The sequence below is a fragment of the Pseudonaja textilis genome, chromosome 3, assembly GCF_049901715.1.
Source record: "Pseudonaja textilis isolate UNSWEBS1 chromosome 3, rPseTex1.2, whole genome shotgun sequence".
Taxonomy (NCBI): domain Eukaryota; kingdom Metazoa; phylum Chordata; class Lepidosauria; order Squamata; family Elapidae; genus Pseudonaja; species Pseudonaja textilis.
Genome location: NC_141992.1, coordinates 66,540,087 through 66,562,204, shown reverse-complemented (window position 1 = coordinate 66,562,204; position 22,118 = coordinate 66,540,087). Strand labels below are relative to the sequence as shown.

Sequence of the window (22,118 nt, the reverse complement as noted above, 5' to 3'; positions counted from 1 at the left end):
TAGAATTAATTTTTACCATGTTGTGACATGCTAAAATTTCCTCCTTGTAATGAACATACATATATATTTACAAAATAGGAATAATCAAATGATTCATTCTGGATATCATAAAGTTTTCTTCCAGTAGTCCATTGTAATTGAAATGATTCTCAAGTTTGTTAAAGATGTAGTAGCAAATATTGGCCATGATCATACCAAGAACAACTTATGCATAACCTTTTTTGTCATGTAAAATTACTCCAATGAATCGGTACGTTTTCCCTATATGGATTCCATGATGGGTTGGAGCTTGTAGCATTTTTCCTTAGTTGAGTTATGAGCAGAATTTTCAATATCACTGATCCCCTAATCACAGTATTTGTAAAATTGTTTCTTTAATTGAATTAATTTGAAAATGTCTCTACATCTGTATGTAAGTATGTATGAATGAATGAATAATCAGAATCTTGTAGAGATTGTTGACAAGAGAGAGTGCAATTCAATAAACACAAGGAGATTCAAAATTATTCTGGATAAGTCCCAATTGCTGGTTTAATTCCATATTTTAATATTTAATTTCTCAATACCTTATCACAAGATTTCTTGAAGGACTAAGTATAAGGGAACTAACACAACAAGGCCAAGCACATAGAAAAATATTTTGCAGCTATAATCTTTAGATTTCCACACCATTTTTCTAAACAATTCTTCAAGTAAATTGGACCTAAAATCAATATATTAGTAGTATTGCTTATGGAAACAGTACTTAATCTCAAACAATTAACTTACCAAGAATTTCAGACCTTCAAGATGAGAAATATAATCAAACATATAATTAAATATGCTAAATCAAAAGAGACATCAAATCAAATTCAATACTTTAAAAAAAGTAACACATGTGGCATTGTGTAATTAACTTTGCTTCATTTTTCAGTATTGCACAGTAAAGACAAAAAACAGATCTGGTCATTAAGCTTTTATCAGACTCACATTTTCAGAACTTAAGTTTGCTCCCATTCATTTCTTCATTAGTCTATAACCATCATGAGTAAATAGTGAACGGGGAACCTGATGACTGACATAGCACTAGTTTGAAAGCTGTTACATAATATTTATGTATTTTCTAATCTTTAACGGTCTTCATGTGCATTATTAAGCTGTAGCCCTGATTTACAGCTTAGCTCAGCCCCAAGTAACATCAGCATCTGCTGAATAAATATAAAATATTATCAAACAATTGCAAGCACATAATCCTGAATGTGAATCATGGTAATCCGAAAGCTACTACTGTAGTAAAAGTGGATATTTTGATTCTTAAAATTAAAAGAAGCAAATGATTAAGAAACAGTTCATTTGAAAGTCTTTGCAGTCAGTGAGCTGAGAATATCAACATGTACCCATAACGTTTTCTCCGTTTTCCATAAATCAAATCCAGTGGAAATTCATGAAGGACTGAGCAGCTAGGTAATCTTCCTTCCTTCCGTTATTTTGCAAATTAATCAATTGCAACTTTAACTTTAAGTTTAGAATCCTAGTTACGGATTCTATAATCAGGAATCTGTTGAAAGAGAAAACGAGTGAAATTGCATCAGTTCCGTGTTTTTCAATTGTCAAAAGGGACATTTGGAACACAGAAACATTTAGTCTTTCATAGGCAAGTTGCTTTGCTTCACCACATTAAAGAATTGTACTCTAATAGAATAATGAAGTCGAACAATCTTTGCAAGCAATTATAAACATCAAAGTAATTCTGGCTGGTTTGCAGGTTCTTGTTCTTAATATTTGTTCTGCTTGGTCACAGTGTTTCCACATGTTTTGTAGTGTGTTTGCGCAGTTTACACGAAAAGTTATCTATGCATTATGTAATAATGGGAGGAGGAGTTGTTTCTTTCTCAGCTTGCTTGCTGAAGACCAGGGGTGGGATCCAACAGGGTTAACTACCAGTTTGGTCATTTACCGAGGTTCGGTGATTTACGATGTGCTTCCCTGCAGGCTGCTGGAGCAAGCGCGCCTATAAATTGTCACCAGCATGCTGCGTGCAGAGAAGCCGCCTTTCAAAAAGCCCTTTTTTCCTGCTTTTTTTAACTGCAGCTGTGCCTCCCACAGCAGCTGAAGTTGAAAAAAATCAGGAACCGGTTCTATGTCTGCTGCTCTTCAGGGCTACAGGTTCTACAGATGTGGACAGAACCGGTAGAAACCCACTCCTGCTGAAGACCCTGACATAGATTAGGGCTAAGAGGGCATTACTAGCCAAAGGTCACCTAACTAGGTTCCATGAGAGCTTTAACCTGGGTCTCCCCATTTGTATTCAACACCTTAATCATTCCATGAACTAGGCAGATTATCATTGCTTTTCAAGTAAAAAGAATTATTATTATTTTTAAATATTTATTCCAACTTTAGATTTTACCATGATGCCCCCAGAAATCTATATGATGCATATCATGCTATTATTTGGGCCTCTTGATTTTTTTTTTAAGTAACACAAATGCTCTTCCCACTATATTCCTCCTCTAGATGATTACAATACTTCAGATAATCCTCAACTCATGGTTTCTCCTGGAGTTTGCTTGTCAAGAGCTAGTTGGAAAGGTCTCAAATAGCGATACTAGGACCCCCAGGACACTGGAATTAGCATAAATATATGCCAGTTGCCAAGCACCTGAATTCTGATTACATGACCATGGCGATTCTATGAGGGTTATAAGTGCAAGGACCAATGATGTCACATTTTTCAGTTACTTGGTGACTTCGAACAGTTGCTAAATGAATGGTTGTAATCTGAGGACTATCTGTATTTCTTGCTCTCCTCAGCATATATCCTCTTCCACGATAATTGGACAGCAACCCTTTCTATAGGCTGGAAAAAATATAAGCTACTCTGCCCTGTCTTCGGCCCATATAAAAGCAAACTTGATTCCTTGCTTTATTTTTCCTCATTATAGTTTTTCACAAGGACAATCTTGTCTACTGGTGAAACAAGTATAGGCAGTCCTCGACTTACGATCACAACTGAGCCCAAAAGTTTGGTTGGTCAGTGAAACATTTGTTAAGTGAACTGTGCTCCATTTTATGACATTTCTTGCGACAGTCATTAAGTGAATCACTACCGTTGTTAAGTAAATAACATTGTTAAGTGAATCTGGCTTCTCCATTGACATTGCTTATCAGAAGGTTGTAAAAGTTGATTTACATGACCCCACGACACAGCAACTATAATAAATATGAGTTAGTTACCAAGTGTCTGAATTTTGATCAGGTGGCCATAAGGACACTGCAATGGTTATAAGCGTGAAAAATGGTCATAAGTCACTTTTTTTCAGTGACATTGTAACCTTGGACAGTCACTAAATGAACTGCTATAAGTCGAGGACTACCTGTAATAATGTTGCCAACATGATAACTGTCATGGTGGATTAAATAAAATCATTCTCAAATTCAGTATTTTATTCTGTATAGTATTCTCAAAGAAGGAGAAGTCTTTGGGAATCCCACAAGCAATTACATTTTTTTAGTCATTAGTATTGTTATTAATACTGCAAATAATTACACAGGTAATCCCCGGGTTACAAGTGTTCCCTTAGCGAATGTTTGAAGTTAAGCAATAAGCGCCCCCTAGTGTTTACGAACAAGTCCCGAAACTATGAATCTTGTGGCACCACGGCAGTTGTTCGCCCTTACGAACAGCTGCAGAAGCTCTGCAACATTCATCTGGCACGTTGCCTGCCAAAATGGAACTTCTGAGGGGTGGAAGCTCCATTTCAGCCAACAATGTACTGGGCGAGGCATTTGGAGGTCCGAACGGAGCATCAGAGGGGTGCACGTGGCTGAGAGGCTGGAGAGTAGACTGCTTGCTAGAACTTCACAAGGTAAGTGACCTAGTGCAGCAGGTTGGGGGGGAGGAAGCAATTGTGGGGAGTATGGGGTATTTCAGTGGGTCGGGGAGGCCTTGGGTGATCTTAGGCAGGTGGCCTGTTCCATCACTAGGCCCCCCATGGCGTTCCCCATCATGAAATACCTTGTGTGTACTTAACGAGCCTCACATTCGATTAGTGAATGCATGGGTGAAAGGGAGTGATCCTGTTCAAGGTACGAAATTCAGTCCCACAAATCCTCGGGTCACAAATGGAATGGGCAGGCTCCATTACATTTATAATTTGAGGACTATCTGTAATGGCTAGTAGCTATATATGGTATTGAGAAGAAAAATTAAATTAAAATTAAAAATTAAATTAAACAATACCCAAATAAACAGTAAATTTTAATCAGTAAAAGTGATTAGAAAGAAAGTAAAATTAGGTGTTTACGTGCAAATTAAAGCAGCTGTACACCCTGATGAAATAAATGTGCTATTTTTTTTTTCAAGTTATTTGGCCAAAGATATATCACAATTATTTTTTTAAAATACTATTTTTCCTGAAAATATAAAACAATTATAAGGAGTTAATAACTCCTTTGTGCATTATGTGGTGAATACAGTATGAAGTGACTTACTGCTGCTTTCAGAGCTTGGTCCAAATCTTCTAGTAAATCTTCTGAGTCTTCCAATCCAACAGATAAGCGAATTAAAGTATCTGATATTCCGAGGACTTCTCGGTCTTCCTTTGGAACTGAGGCATGAGTCATGATTGCTCTGGAAAAGAATAAAGTCCGCGAGTGCAGAATTATAAATAAGAGGAACATGCCAGCTAACACCCAAAAATACAGTAAACATAATAAAAAGTGCAATACTGGCTTCTATTATCAATCCATTTGCAAAAGTCAGCTTTGGTGAGATGGACAGCATATTAGCTAGCGAGACAGAAGACAGACTGTATTTTTTTCTGAATTCCGAAAAAAAAAAAAAAAGAATTCAGATCATATTCACGGCCTAGCATTGTGGAACATTTTTCAGATTTATTGTGATGCAATCTACGTAATTTTAGCTATTCCCTAAACACCTAGAATGCAGCAAATTGGGAAAGGAAAATGCCAAACAACATGGTCTGAAATAAACACTTTAGGCTATTGAAGACAGGAGAGCTATTCTTCCAATAATAAACCATTTTTACACAACTTCTATTAGGACAGTCTTAACACTGGCAAGCTGCATTTGAAAGTAAAGGTATGTGTGAATAGGCTAAATTTGAGGATTTAAATAGGTTTTTAATTTTGAGGATACTAATAGAAATAATGATGTATAGAATGATTTTAAATCCCAGTTTAAAATTTTCTCTGTGAGGGTTTTTGGAAGTGGTTTGCCATTGTCTCCTTCCTAGGGCTGCGAAAGAGTGATTGGACTAAGATCATCTAGCTGGCTGGGAGCCTAAGGCAGGACTAGAACTGGGTTTCTAGCCTGGTACCAAACCAAACTGGCTCTCATTATTTTAGATGCAGAGCTTATTAAAATTATATAAAAGGATATAAAGTATATGTGATGAGTATTAGAGACTGACAAAGTGCTCCCCCATAATAGCCTGCAAACTGCACCAATCTGCCTCCTCCACTGACATTGCATGCTATGTTCATGAGATCACAATTTATGAACTTCTCAGGTTTCCGACAAGCAACATCAATTGTGGAAACCGGATTCATTTAACAACATGCCTTGCTTAACAGCTATGATGATTTGTTTAACAACCATGGTAAAAATGAACATAAAATTGAGTCTGGTCACATGATGACTCACTTTATGACATCACTAACTTAAACAGAACTTGAGTCCCAATAGTCATCATAAGGCAAGGACTACCTATAATGAACATTATGGCTAATAAAAGTTATAGCCTGACACATTTGGAAGGCACCGAGATAGGTAAGTCTGACAAGTAGAGAGAACAAGATACTCTGAAGTATTTATCAGCATAGAGAATTGGTTACTGGTATTAATGTAATCAAAAAATTAGTTTACGTTTCCCTGAAAATCAATATAAAATATTGTGACATAAATCCCCCCCTCCCCGAAAGTTAGGGTAAAAGAAGTAGCAGTGAATATGAATAAAGCTCTTCATTTTAAGAACGGCTTACCTCTTTTTAATATAGCTTCTACTACAATTTTTAAAATGTATTTCATAAATAAAGAAAATTATTGTTAATTTTACCAGTAAAACTAGATCTTGTACTGTACTGTGTTTAAGTATAAGCACATGTCAAATAAAAATGCTAAACAGCAAATGTACTCAGAACAGAAACACACAAAGCAATAAAATGTGAATTCGGTGATATGGGTGAATTTATATCTAGGTAGTTCTCAACTTATGAAGGTAATTGGGCCTGAAATTTCCACTGCTAAAGGATACAATCTCTGCAGCCCTGGTTCACATTTTTAGTCCCACGGTCATTATGTGAAGCAACTTCCTACCAAATTCCCAGCAGAGTCAGTGAGAAAGCCAGGAGGAAGTTGCAACTCCCAGAAGAGAAGGGAGATAAGTGGCTACTGCCATGTGGGGAAGTTTGACTAAAATTGTGCAAGAAGAGATTCTACATAAATTGCTGTGGCTGGCATTGTATTACCAGAGGCTCCTAAGCCAAGTTGCAGGAATGAATTCTTCTACCATCATTATTTCCAATCAACCGTATTATTTGAGTAAGCATGTAAAGAAGGGATGGGCAATTAATTTTCCCAAGGGGCCATATGAGAAAATGGAACTATTGTGAACAGCTGAACCAACAGAACTAAGTTGCTAGAATTCAGAAACACTGATTTAGATGTTTGAAGAATGGTAGTGTTTTCTCACAGAAAAGATGACACTTATGGAAGAAGAATATTCATAAAAGTGAAAAAGAAAGAAGATACAGTTTCCAAGTAAATTTTGCGAAGGCTATGTAAGAAAACTCATATTGTTTAGTTGGAGTGCAGAGTGAATAAAGTATCAAATATTCTGATAAATATCAGTGTAATACTTTTATTAAGGGATGTCAAAAAAGATTTACTTACGGATGCTCTGCTAGACTTTCATATCCTCCCAGACTTTCAGCGAGGGTGAAAAGCTAGAACAAGAAATATAAAAATACTGTATTTCAAATAATATTACTTAAATTTAAGGCATGCAGTTTACTCTTATGCAAACTTAACTGTGTGTTAGCCTAGTAAAAGCAAACGGACAGAGCGGACAAAAGAAAATCTTTTTGCAAAATAAGAGAGATGCAAGAAATGCAAAACACTTAATCACAACAAGAGGCACAAATTTGCTTTCATTCCAGGCCATCTTCTCTTGAAAACAGAAGTCTGATATCAGTAAAAATACTAAATTGCCTTTTAACTTCAGAGGATAAATTCTGGGAATCTGAAACCAAATACAATGAAATCTGTGAAACATAAGAGAGAAAGTACTTTTATCCCAGTCAATATAAAAAATGCTTTTATTTTTTATCAGTTTTTGAAAACCACACATCTCGCAGCAGGACTCTGGGTAGGGTACAAATAAAATATGAAATACATTAAAAAAAACTTTATATAACTTTTTAAAAGAGGCAAGCCATGTTCAGAATTAATTAAAATCCCATAAGAATCTAACACAATTCAGGACAAGTCCATCAAATGCAAAGAATGTTCTTTCATTGCATGTAGCAACCTGCCTCATGGCCTCCCTTTGCAAATCTTGCCTGTTCTGCTATGGCAATATTGGCCTCTCAGGCAAACGTGTAGAAACAGTGGCAGCACAAAAACACTCTCTGATATTCTAGCTCTTTCTCCCCTCATACTTTTTTTTTTAAAGTGTCAGAAGTGTCCCACATATTATGATTCCAGCTAGTACTGTTGTTTTCAAGAATATAGGGTGATCTCAGGTATTTTCAGGGATCCTCCACAGAGAAATTCCTTTTCACTATAAACGTGTCAAAGCCTACACAGCAGAACAGTAAGATGCTGCTACTTAACAGAGTTTCAGTAGCCACCAAGGCTGGCATGGCCTTCAGACAGAAAGTTGGATTGTTTGTATGATGTATTACCTCAGGCATGAAAGCAAAGAAAGGCCTACTCTCTACTTCCTAAGTTAGGTTACTATCTCAAATTGGTGTGAGAAAGTAAGATTCAATAGTTAGTTGACTTTTATTCATGCATTGTCAATAAAAACACTTTGATCTGAGACTAAGAATTGAGCAGAAGTAGGACTTGTTCTTTTAAGACTGGTATTCTGGCTCCAGGAGGAGTGGACAACTCTGGCAACTTTATAACTTGTGGACTTCAACTCCCAGAATTCCTGAGCCAACATGGTTAGTAATTGAAGTCCACAGGCTGTAGGAGCTGAAGTCCACAAATCGTAAAGGGCCCATAGTTGCCCACTCGTGAGTTAAACTAATAGTACAGTACAAGGTGGGTAAGACTGAAAAGGCTCAATCTTTGAAGGAGAAGGGTTAAACGACAAAATGGTTTCATCAAGCCATGTAATGATTGAACATTGGACTCTCCATTTAATAAAACATTAGTCTCATAGAATATCAGTTATTTTCATTGACAAATTTCAGTGGTGTCAACTAAGAGTGCTCTGTGGATCATGTTTATAATTTTTGTTATATCTCTATTTTTATTGCATTGAATCATTCTGGATAATGAGATTGGTGGCATTGTGGGTGATACTAATTGGGAAATTTTGGGAATTGAAGTCTGCACACCTGGAAGTCAGCAAGACTAGGAAACATTTCACTACTCATAAAATGATGCTTTAATCTCAAAACTCTAATTATTAACATAATTCTTACCAGCTCCAATCCCAATTAGAATTCACGTCCTCCATGCTCTTTATGCTTGGGATGGTTTTGTAATATTCTCAAATATTGGTACCAACAGAACATTTAATTAAATGCACATTAATCTGGATGCAGGTACTGACAAAATCATATTTGGCCACAGCCAATGGCTACAAATCAAGATAAATAATGCCAGCTATAGATATCCAACAAGAGACTTGAATGGACAGCTATATTTAAAAGTCAATGCTTTTCCAATGATATATGTTGACACATCAATAAATTGACTCCTGAAATCAAATGTATAATTTATTTGAATTCTGCCTTCATAATTTTTTGTACAAATAACCCAAGGTAGTAAATATACTGTGTCCAATACACTATCCTCAACCTATTTTCCATATAACAACAATCTTGCAAGGTGGGTTGGGTTGAGAGAGAGTGACTGGCCCAAAGTCACTTAGCTGGCTTTCATGGCTAAAGTGGGGCTTGAATTTGCAGTCTTCCACTTTCTAGCTTGGTGCCTTCAGATTTCAAAACCAGTGCGACACTGTTACATCAGCCGAAGCTGTTTTGCTTTCTAGGCTGCATTTATGATTGTGGAGGAAGATGGCAGAGAGGCTTCAGGGATGCTATTACATGGCTCACATTGCCCGACTTCCATTCATTTGGATACACTCATTTCATTCCCTTCATTAGTGCCATTTCCTATAACTAACATGGACTATTTACATTTTGGGAGCTCCTACAAATGCTCAAAATCCATAATGGCTTCAGTGGGGAAGAAAGGACCACAGTACAGTACACAATTCCTGACAGAGTCACAAAACAGTGGCGTGGCTTTTTTAAAAGCAGTCTACAAGGATAAGTTTTACCTTTAAGTTTTTAAGGAATTGAGAAGCATTTTCAAGGTTTCCTTTGATGTAAAAGGAAATTATTCCTGGGCAGCCGGTGCACTGGCGTTGCGTCAGATCATATTGTGGGTGTGACTGTAATCCTGCAATGAATCATACATTATTCAAATAACCCAGCCTGTATTATTACTTTAATTCAGATAAACACATTCAATAGCTGACATATGCAGATTTTTCCAGATGAGGCTTTTCTTGTTTAATTCCTGATCTTACCAACAGCACTATACGGGGGTATCTAGCAGCTTAAGACATCATCTATATGCAATCCCTCCATCTTTCTCTAATACTCCTTCCTCCTTTTCCCCTTCAGAGGAAATCTATTGAAAAGGGGGCATTGTTCCATAATGATTTTGTTTAGTAACACTAGAGCCCTTTGGGAATGTGTCTAATTTAAAAATGGAATCAATGACTTATGAAATCAAGATGATATGCAGCAGGAGGTGATATGACTATAAAGTGGAGATGGGAGAAACCAAATTCAGGTGGCTTACAACGATTGTAAAAGATTAGAGTTTTAGTTGGGTAGCTCATCAGGTCTTGCCCGGTATGGAATACAAAAATCCTTCTAGGAAGACTTCCAGGTTATCTGAGGGCAACATACCAGGGAAGATGACTTTTTCAACCCTTGGATCTGACTCAAGGTATTGGGCCACAGTCAATGCGTTGTGAAAATGCTGCTTCATGCGGATTGGCAGAGTCTTTAAACCTCGGTTGCAAAGATAGCAATCAAAAGGAGATGGAATTGCTCCAATGGCTATAAAAGAAAAAAAAAACCAGATATTATTCTGTTTCCAGTGTATTACATTTTTTAATCATTTTTTGTTTCAAAAAGTATGCCAATGGTCAGAACCGAGGTATTCCCTGAGTTAAAATAACATAAAATGTTGGACAATAAAGTGATAAATGAGTTTGATCCAGTCATGATTTCATTGATGTCAGCACTGGGCTAGATATACATATATCTTTTTTTTTAATATTCAAGTTTGAATAAGTATATCACAAAGCTCCTGGGACTTTGCAACACAACAATCACCCACTATTAGGTGGTGCAGGCAAAGTAACTAGCAAAATCCAAGTTGTGGTTTGACATTGCTTCCACTGCACAAGGATTAAAAAATATTGTGACCCTCCCATGTTCTTTGTGACTCACAGTTGGTCCTAATCCATATTCCAAGAACTCCTTGCAGTAAACATTTTATGGAACTGACCAAATGCTATATTGATGATTTGTCAATATATATTTATACATTCAGTACAAACCACACTGAGGTCTTCCAAATAGTTAATCTGCTTTTCTACTTAACAATTACCCAAAGCATGAATTCAAAATTTAGAACATGCATTTTGAATCAGAACTCTTATTAAAATACAGTAAGAACTCTGATTTAAAAATGCATGTTCTAGTGACCTTGTGGCTTTAGCAATTCTAGGATTGAGTCAGAACTGAATCAGACTTAGGCTTTACCAGTATTTATTCTATGCTTCACATACACCCTACTTGGTCTAAAAACAAATGACAGAAGACAGAACTATAATTAGGCAGTTGTAGCTGACATGTTAAAATATTAATTATTTAATGGGTTATAATTATATTTTTATTTCCATAGGAATTGGCTGTCACAAGTGACCGAATATCCACACTTGCTTTGGATGCTATCTAATCTGGGAAAGAGGAGCTATTTTTCATTTATTGATTTGTATCCCACTTTTATTATTTTTACAAATAATGCAAAGCGGCAAACATATTCAACACACCTTCTTTCTATTTTCCCCACAACAACCCTGTGACGTGAGTTATGTTGAGAAAAAGTGACTGAAACAAGGTCACCCAGCTGGCTTTTATGGCTAAAGCAGGACTACAACTCACAGTCTCCTGGTTAAGTCTGGCGCCTTAACTACTAGACCAAACTGGCTTTTGGGCCATAATATGTCTAGCTGCGTGGAGTAGCCCCACAGTGAGATAGGCGGCAAATAAATTTAACAAATAAATAATAATGTCTGCCCAAAGCAGATGCAGCAATCTGTGGATTTGTGTTCTACTGAGGGGGATGAATCTAACAGTAGACTCATAGAAGATAGAAAATAATTTTGACTTAAGAAAATACAGAGATGGAAGATTAAGATACATACAATTTGCGCTACTAGCCCATATATTTTTTTTAAGGGAATATTCTGAAGACTGCTTTTAAATACAACATAACATTGATAGGAAATCTCAGGTACATGTTTGCAAAGTCACATCTATTTTGACTGGAGGAACTTTTTTTTTACTCACTGTAGTACTTATTTTTTAAATTAACTTTAATTTAGATTTTCTTTACAATTGTTTTCTTTTTCCAAAAAAGAAAAAGCACTAAAGTGTTCAAAACTATAAAGCATTAAAAAATACCAAAAAAAATACAAAACATCAAATAATAGGTGACTTTTCTGTACTGAGGATGAGTTGATTAAACAGGTCATGAATACATTTTGCTAAAGACTTTTTTAAAAAGCTAAATAGATGTCAAGCATAGTTACTTTACAAAATCTGCAAGCCATACTTTTGAGTTTGCTCTTCATACTCACAATATTGCAAGAATCTGAGTTTCTCATGAAGTTCATCATTATTTAGTGAAACCAATCCCATTACAACATCACTGTGTCCTGAAAATATGAGCAGGCAAGAGATCAATCCTATTTATTTAAATAAAATGCCTCAGCATGTTCAAATATCACACAAGTAGGTTGATGATGAGGCAGTGAATATGCTTGCTTGTGACAACTGGTTTCTCCCACAAACAGACTAATGAGCATCTGTGGTTATCCTAAAGTAGAATAACAACCAAACACTGGACTGTGGTTTTATTTGTCTGGAAAACAACAGAGGGCAAAGTCATCATTTGATTTTAGTTTGCTTATGACCTTGTACTCTGATTTCCAACAAGTGGGAAAAGCAGCAGTCTGGCGAGCCCTCTTCACATTAACTTAGGTTACGATATCTCAGAGGAAAGAACATAGGGTTGTGTTACTTCTTGTAATGTTTGCTTAACAATAAGAGAAAGGGAAAGGTTCTCCTCACATATACGTGCTAGTCGTTTCTGGCTCTTAGCGGGCGGTGCTCATCTCTGTTACAAAGCCAAATAGCCAGCGCTATCTGAAGACGTCTCTGTGGTCATGTGGCCGGCATGACTAAAAGCTGAAGGCGCATGGAACCCTGTTACTTTCCCACCAAAGTGTCTCTGTTTTTCTACTTGCATTTTTACATGCTTTCAAACTGCTAGGTTGGCAGGAGCTGAGACAAGTAACAGGAGCTCACTCTGTTACGCGGTGCTAGGGATTCGAACTGCCAACCTTTCTGATCAACAAGTCAACGTCTTAGCCACTGAGCCATGCGTAAGCCTAGGTAAATGTGATGTGGATTCTGGGCTATCCATTACAGGTGCTATTGCCTTTATCATTCAGTTACTCCAATGAAATTTCAAGCCATGATGCTAGATTTCTGCTTGTGGTATCATCTTTTTAAAGCTAACTAGGTGAGAACTAATACTTAAACTTGGTTGCGATGGTTTTAGGAATGGAACAGCATGATTTTCTAAGGTAAGGTAAGAGACTATTTTTTAAAAAAACAAATGTTGGATACATGAGGCACAGATGATGCTGAAACACAGCCCTGATTACCAGAACAGCAGAAAAAAGACTCTCTGTCAGTCCTGGATCAATAACATGGCTTTCAAGCACTTCTCTAATTTACAGGGCAAATATTAAAAATGCAAATACACTATATATATATATATCTATGTAAATATGATATATGTTCAGATATAACTACAGTTGAGCTATTTTATATATATATTTAAACATATATTAAAGAAAATTAATGTAAGCCACAAGCATTGACTACAAACACTGTTAGGAAATGCATTATATGTTTATGAATTACATTATGAAGTACATAATTTCACTTTCATTTTCAACATGAATATAATAAAGATCTAATATGTATTTAAAAGATTTGAACACATATACAAAGCATTATTAATGCTTACTACAAAATAAAATCAACATAACATGGAAGTCTAGCTACTTACCATTCATGTATTTGGTTGCTGAATACATACAAATGTCTGCTCCTAAAGACAAAGGACGCTACAACAGAACAAAATAAGAGATTTATTTCATTTCCTGTTGAGAAAATTGAATAGCAATTGTCAGTGAATACTGAGGCCTACTGCAAATAGGTTTCAAGCAATTCCTGTTATGCAGAGATTAGTCTATTGAGAAAAGGTCCAATTATCACTGATATTTCATTGATATGAATCTGAAAAGTTTTAAAGGGAAATGAAATTTGAGCATCACTTATGAAATAAACAATAAGAGAAAGGAAGTTCGAGTTCAGTTTGTCACTTTTCCTATTTGATGTATCAATGGGGTTCCACCGTAGGCATGAAAGTCGGTGATTTTGGGCCAGTGACTCTCTCAACCCAACTCATCTCAGAGGGTTACTGCTGTGGGGAAAATAGGATGAAGAAGGAGCATTAGGAATGTTCACTACCTTGAGTTATTTATATAATAACAAAAGATGGAATTTTAAAAATCTAAATATTGTGTTTAAGAAAAAAAATCATACTTTGAAGACTAGTTATGAGGTCTAGAGGTTTGATAAGCCTGTCACTATGAGTTTGACTTTCTTGGATGGAGTTGGGTTGATCTTTAGCTGCCATTTATTTTTCTATTTATTTACTGTATTCTGTTTTCATCATTATTTTTATTAATGTTCAGTATAAAACAATTCAACTATAATCCAAAAATATAATAGCATTGTAATAGTTTAATAGACAGTGTACTTATATTAACAAATCTGGATATGTTAAAGCCTTATGACTAAGGCACAAAACTTCAACAATTACAAACGTAATTTCAGGACATCTGTTATTTAACAGAATTTTTAGATAACATCTATCAGGGTGGCCAGGCAATCTTTCCATTAAAAGGTGGATTAGTTTCACCTAGAACTTGTTCCAGGATTTCAACACCAAAGGCTCAAGGGTGTTGCCTAAATGCTACATGAATTCCTTTATATTTACCATTCATGGATGTAAAAGGGGAGGGCATTAAACCATGGTTTGGAAAACACCCTCAAGTAATGGATAAAGGATAACTTAAATAAGTTTCATGCAGGCTGTGGTTCCCTTGAATAGCTGAGGTGATAATCTAACCTTGGGGCTTCTGATAAATTGTGCTGACATTCAGTATCTTCTAATCTTTGCTTAATAAGCTTCATGGCTTTATTGTATTCCATATTTAGACAGAAGTCAGGGAACCTGCCAAGGTTATTCAGTTTCTTGTGTATCGTTATGTATTATCTATACATAAAGATATTGCATGGGAGGGAGGGAAGGAAGGAGGGAGGGAGGGAGAAGGAGAGGGAGAGAGAGAGAGAGAGAGAGAGAATAGACAGACATACAGATAGATTCATTCTAAAGTAGTAAAACATGATTAATTGCCAATCTCATTTCAATGCTAACCAGATTGGCCACTGGCCTAAGTACGATGGAAACTTTTCTACCCACAGTATATGGTTTTCAGAAAGCATGACTGCATTTGATCACATGATTGGAATGTTATGTCTGAGTATTGATGTTCTATTTTGCTGGTTTAATCCTATGCACACCACCTAGAACTGCAATGGTAAGATGGGAGTTTGTATAAATTGATATAACGAATACATTTCATCCTCTTCTGCACTCTGCAACACTTCATCTTAGTGGAATTATTTCCCTCTATTACGTTAGCTACTCTGTTAGGAATGTTTAGCTGTAGAATGGTTAGATTATAGACTCACCACATTGTCACAATGCTGTGATTCTATGGAATTAAAATTGCCCCACTTGACACCTCATTTTCTAAAGACTGTCTCAATGTCACCCTGTTATTACCAGTCATGACAACACTTCCTGTTTTCCAGTAAAACATTAAATTAGAACATCTGCACTTTCATCTTTCAATCCTGTATTTGTTGGCCCTCAGCGCAACCACTTATCTTAATTCAGAAATAAAAGCCACCACTGTATGTCTAGTGGAATTGACTCAGTAAAGTGTATTTAAAGTTATAGCTTCACTCTGTAAAAGAGAATAAAGTATCAATGGGATTCTTGATATTTCTACTGAAAGAGACTCCAATATCTGCCCTCCAAAAAACACTTTTCATGAGACCTTTATGATATGTTCTACCATGTGAGGTGAAACATGTGACCATAGTTGGTAGTGACATGCCATGCCTTCCCCCAAAAGTATTGTTTGGGGCCTACAGCACAATCCTTTCAATGTCAATCCGTCATTTTCCCAACCAAATATGTTTAAAATGACTTTTGGGGCTACTAAAACATCAACACTTATGGGTTTACATTCCTTAGCTGTTCACACAGTTGCAAGCTGGTGATAGCATTCTAATTGTGTAATTATTATGATGGTTTTATTGTTTATTATGTAAGCTGTTTAGAACAGCAAAGATTTAGAAGCCTATCAATCAATACATTTTGAATATCCAATTTCAGATCCTACTTCTGCCATTTTTGCAATGTTTACCAGGTTGTTGTATTACTGTTATTTTTCCCTTTGTAAAAGGGTGAATCATACAGTCATAAAAGTAAAATATTGCAAAGCATTTAATAGATGAGATGTGCTACACTAATAAAAGCAGATAAAGAAAACCAATAAAAATTGACTTACCTGGAAATATGCAGACATAAAAGTATTGTCTACTACTAAAATAACTCCTTTGTGTTTATGAACAATGTTTGCACATCCTTGAATGTCAACAACTTTCAGCATTGGGTTTGTTGGGGTTTCAATCCATACAAGCTGTTAGTTTGGGAAGAGAGGGATAAATAAATATTATTGGAAAGTGGCCACTTTTAAGAATAGTGTTATTTTTCATTAGTACTTTTTGTAAGACATTAAATACAAGATAATGTTGCGAACATTCATTTTTTTACACATAAGACCCCTTATTTTGTTACTACTTCCCTAAGCTGTATAGGAAAGTGAGGGAAATTAATTATTTAATATTGGTCAGCCAAAGTGATTCCATGGAAATATATTTAGAAATGTTTAAATATTTCAACTCTGTCTATAATGAACGTGAAACAGAATTGAATTGTGTAGGATGCACTTTATAAAGGCAGTTTGGGAGGAAATGATTCAGCTCCTTTTGAATCAAAGAATTCTGCAATCTTTGATCAGATAAGGACTTTCTATCTTTCTCTTCATTCCTCTCTCTTAATTCCTTTTTTATAGGTGCAGAATATGTTCTAATAAAGTTAGGAAAAAATGTTTCTTGCTCTTGGCTTGTATATATGTGGTTTCCAGGTGTCTGCTCTGACATTGAATATAAGTTTCTATGTATTTTGTAACACTACCCAATTTTATGTTTTAAATCCTTCAAATAGTTATCTCTAATTATCTGTACATTCCATGATAATATCGATGTGTCAGTTCTAATGCTATACGAGCCAACAGGCTACAATTTTCAATTCTACGTGGAAGAAGCCACTGAATCAAAACTAGAGTAGATTAAACGACAGTGAACCTCTGGATTTATAAAAATCTTGTTAAGGCAGGGCAAGGAAGAGGAAATTATCCTCCTGTCATTTCACCCAAAGAATGTTACTTATAGGCATTAGGACTGCCCTATCAAACTATAGCACAATTAAGTCAAAACTACCTAACCAAAAAGTGTATCTTGTTCTATACAATCGGCAGTTAGCTTGTATTTTCCACTTTTTTCACTTGTTTTATAGATTCTTATGAAAGTCTTGGAAATAATTATGAAGTTTCAGCCAGGTTTTAACCATTTTTAAAAAATTATTGCATTTTGGGTTATAACACATTTGGGAAAACATGCAATTTTCTCACGGTCTTCTAGCATGATGGATAAATGTTCTCCAGCTTATACTGTACCTGCGAATATTGACAAAGACGTCAACTGTTAAATTTCCTTCATAGCCCTCCTTGTACCAAACAAGATGACTTTAGCACAGCACATTCTGTACAGGTAAGTCCTTGACTTACGACCACAACTGAGCCCAAAATTTCTGTTGCTAAGTGAGACATTTTTTAAAATGAATTTTGCCTTATTGTATGACCTTTCTTGCCACAGTTGTGAAGTGAATCACTGCAGTTGTTAAATTAATAACACGTTTGTTATGTGAATCTGGTTTTCCCATTGACTTTGCTCAGTGGTGGGATTCAAAAATGTTTACTACCAGTTCTGTGGGCGTGGCTGATGGGCGTGGTGCAGCTTGGTGGGTGTGGCTTGGTGGGTGTGGCAGGGGAAGGATACTGTAAAATCTCCATTCCCTCCCCACTCCTGAGGGAAGGTTACCACCGGTTCTCTGAACTACTCAAAACTTCCGCTACCAGTTCACCAGAACTGGTCAGACCTGCTGAATACCACCTCTGACTTTGTTTGTCAAAAGGTTGCAAAAAGTGATCCCAGGATTCCAGGACACTACAACCATCATTGATATGAACCAGGTGCCAAGCATCCAAATTCTGATCACGTAACCATGGAGATGCTGCAATGGTCATAAGTGTAAAAAATGGTCATAAGTCACGGTTTTCAGTGCCGTTTTAATTTCATTAGTCACTACATGAACTGCTGAAAGTTGAGGACCACCTGTATGTTATATCATCTTAATCTCTTTCAACGTTTTTGCACTGATCCAAACATAAACCCTATTCATGCATGATGCAAAGTCTTTGAAGCTGATCCTGAGAATTGGAAGAATAACATCTGTTCCACACCCACGAACTATAGCCATTGCTATAGGTACACACCTATGTAGGAAATGGTCCTTCCTGAACATTCTGTCCCTCAATAAAGTCACCCAGTCCAAGTTGATGGCTGGAAGCAGGCTGAATCATATGCATGAGATCAGAGCCATGTGATATAGAAGACAACAAAACCCAATGTTGTATATACTGCAGGAAATTCTAGTCTGCCATACAGTCATGCTGGGAATGTTATTTTATTACCTTGGTCTCTGGTGTAATTGCAGCCTCAAGGCATTCCAGTTTGGTGCAGTCAACAAAAACCGCCTTTAGACCCATATTTGCTGCAATTCTTCGAAAATATCTATTTGTACCTAAGATGAAAAAAAAGACTTTTCTTCATTAATGTGCCACTAAACTCTATATATTATTTCACTCTTTTGGAAAGGACGTCTCCAGTACTATCAGCACTTCATGTAATACTGTTATTAAACACCGTTGATGATCTTATCTGCAACGGCTGCCCATTTGAATAATAATAATAATAATAATATTAATATCTTATTAACATATTTCTACTGTGCCTTTAAAAAACAGTTTCAAGAGCTACCTTGTTGCTCGGTGCAGGAACCCTGCAGATTGCAACACAGAAAAAACCTTGGGCCAGGGAGAAAAATACAGAGTTAGTAGAATATCACCTGTAAAAGACCATGGATTCAACCTCTGGCATCTCCATTTAACAAGAATTCAGGGAAAGATGACAGGAAAGCTTTCCTGAGATCCTGGAAGGTGAATGCCACTTGGTGACGCCAATACCAGACTAGATTTTGAATTCTCTCCTGTAGAAGAGTTAACTGTTTCTTCTGTAAACGTCATGTCTCTAGCATCCAAAATATTGGCAATATCATGCAATATGCAGAACAAAGATGGGCAATTTCCATACATAGGCTGAAGGAATGAACCAAGCTTTGCCTTCCCCATATAGAAGGCTGCACTCTAAAAATGCCCTTTTTCAAAAGGCGAGCTCAAGTATTTTAAGAGATGAAACAAGCATCATGATCACCTGGAAGCCTTAAGACATCCAAAACACAAAAGGGGATCAAAGTGTTTGGCCACAGCCCTAAGAGAAAGCTTTTGGGGTCCTAAAGTTAGGATCGTAATCTGCATATGTGTGTGTGCGGGGGGGTGTATGTGTGTAAAAAAAAAAAACTACTTGGACTACTGAAACTTTTGTAAACAACTTTACAGTTGCTGGGAGCCTTTCATCAACTTGACTGCGTTCCAATACAGAGTATCAAATGCTCTAGTCTGCATGCCCTGGTGTCATCAAGCATTCCCAGAAAAGATATTTTCAAAGCTACAAGCCTATTTATGCTTTCTGAGAAAAAGATCCCAATGCACTCTAGAAAGCATACAGTACATGAACTGACCCATATATGTCTACCCTCACAATAAGGTTAACTGAAAAAAGTAGGAAAAGTGGAGGCAAGCGCCGAAGAACACAATGGTACATACATGTATTGAAAATTAAACCATTAAAGAAACTTTGGTAATTTTTAATAGTATATTAAGAAGGAGGTGAGCTCTTCCTCACTGATTCTCCCAATCCCCTTCATTACAAACAACATGTGTTGAAAATGCCTTATTACATTGAGTTCCAGAAGGAATTAAAGGGAGGGAAATCACAATTCTATGTGGATTCATAGTTTGCTGTTTCACTGTAGCCTCAGGTTGCAACCATAATCCATTCCAGGAGTACGATTTGGTCCTGACTGGAAGCATGACCGTCTGTGCATTCACAGACAAAAAAATGGCGCCGAAGGAAACATCGGCATGGAAAGGGAATCTTTCCGTGCGAATTTTGTTTGCCACCCGATTTTTGAATTGTGTCCTGATTCAAAAATCGGGTGGATTTTTTGTTCGCCACCAGATTTGGTCATGAACAGTATATATGTGTGTGTGTGCGTGTGTGTGTGCGTGTTATTCAGCTTTGTTCGGGTATTTTCCCACGTCATTATAGTTGTGCTTTTAAAGTTGTAGCAACGTTTCGGCAGAATCTCATCTGCCATCATCAGGCTTCTGTATTGTGTTCGTCTGTGAGTCAGACTTTTACAGCTGTTTCAGTTTTAAATTTGGGGCTAGCCTACTGCTGTGCCAGAATGGTTTTTTCTTCATCCTGATTGGTTGGGAGTCTTGGTCTGTGTTTATTGGTCTTGGAGTTTGCTGTGTTCTGCTTGATTGGTGTTTCTAATATCTTCTTTCTGTTTTGTGGCTTTTTTTGTCTTGATTGGCTGGCAACATTGTGTTCCTGTATTGGAGGCTTTTAGTGCAGCTTGGCTCCAAGTAAATGGATGGCTATCATTTGTTAGGAAGCTAGGTTTCATCTGCGTGCCTGGTTGGGGTGTGTTTGAGCTGGAGGTATCAGGGGGGATCTGTTTGTGCCCAGGTGTTTGCCTGGCTTGTGGTTTGGAGATTTTTTTGTTTGTGAGTGCAGGCTTCCAAATAATTGACAGTCTGGTGGAATCATCTCTTCTATTCATGCTTTCAGGTCTTTTTTTCAATCTCTATGGCTTCTCTGATAATTCTGTGGCTGGGATTTGCTATAGTGGCTAGGGTTTTGGTGCCATTGAAGTTGAGGCTATGACCTGTGGCTTTCATGTGTTGGACTAGTGAGGAAGTGTGTTCCAGCTTTTTTACTGCATTTTTGTGTTCATCCAGGCGGGTACTTATTCTTCGCCTGGCAGACAAGACACACATAAAAATTGAACTATGCACCCTGACTAAAGTACTGACAGCCAACGGCTTCCACAAAAGCAAAATCACCAGCTTGATCCACAAAAACGCACTGAGACATAATGGAGACCTAGAAGATGAACAGACCTATGAAACAGCTATCCTGCCCTACATAAGAGGTACTACAGATAAAATCAGTAAGATACTACGCAGGCATCACATCAAGACTGTCTTCAAAACAGACAGAAAAATAGCAGCCATCCTTAGAAACCCCAAAGATAAAATTGACCTGGAAAACCAAGGCATATACGAAGTCCCCTATGCATCATGCCCGGCCACATACATTGGAGAAACCAATAGAAGAATAAGTACCGTGGGAAAATACACGAACGTGGGAAAATACACGAACAAAGCTGAATACCATACATGTAAGTACCCGTGAAAACTTAAGAAAACACACACACACACACACACACACACACACACACACATATATAGGCATTTTGAAAAACAGATTATTAATATCTTCACCTGATTAAAAAAAAGGAAGCAAAGTTTAGCTGGGGGCATTGCTCCAACATATTACTTGCTTTTGAGGAAACATGTTTTCCTTCTCCTACTGCTATGTGAGACACTCTGTCGCAGGGCATACATTACATGGCTAACCCTGTGAAGTAAGTGGATACCCTATTTTGTTTATAACTAAAGTCATCTTGGCTGCCATCCTAGAAATTCTATGCATAAGCAGCAGAAAGGTCAGTTCAGAGATCCCCATTAAAAAGAAGTGACCTACATCTTCAGCCAATATGAAAGTAGGTCTGCAATACCTGCCTATTAAGTACAAGATATTTATCTTCCAGGAGCAAAATATACAGTGTCAGAGTAAACCTTTATTTCTGCCCTTTTTTGTCCGAATTCGCTCCGTATCTCATTTGAGGCATTGCCTGCACTATGTTAAAAATGGCATAGAAATTGTTCTAATTTCCAGGTGGAAAAATTACAGACAAATTGAGCTTGATCATTTATAAAACATAGTGCAAATAATGGTGTGCATTGCTAGGCATGCTCCAGTCT

General features: G+C 36.8%; 1 protein-coding gene across 1 annotated transcript in view; it reads right to left on the bottom strand.

Moving 5' to 3' along the window:
- Positions 1 to 503: 503 nt before the first annotated feature.
- The window catches only part of CTH (cystathionine gamma-lyase), a 28,363-nt gene continuing 6,748 nt past the window's right edge, over positions 504 to 22,118 (bottom strand). Inside the window, exons 4-12 of the mRNA XM_026700169.2 lie at positions 18,576 to 18,685; positions 16,269 to 16,400; positions 13,628 to 13,685; positions 12,126 to 12,203; positions 10,162 to 10,314; positions 9,522 to 9,643; positions 6,896 to 6,948; positions 4,474 to 4,612; positions 504 to 1,537 (exon numbers count right to left, since the gene is read on the bottom strand). Coding sequence (XP_026555954.1) covers positions 1,511 to 1,537; positions 4,474 to 4,612; positions 6,896 to 6,948; positions 9,522 to 9,643; positions 10,162 to 10,314; positions 12,126 to 12,203; positions 13,628 to 13,685; positions 16,269 to 16,400; positions 18,576 to 18,685 — 872 coding nt within the window. The 3' untranslated portion in view covers positions 504 to 1,510. The remainder of the gene's footprint in view (positions 1,538 to 4,473; positions 4,613 to 6,895; positions 6,949 to 9,521; positions 9,644 to 10,161; positions 10,315 to 12,125; positions 12,204 to 13,627; positions 13,686 to 16,268; positions 16,401 to 18,575; positions 18,686 to 22,118) is intronic.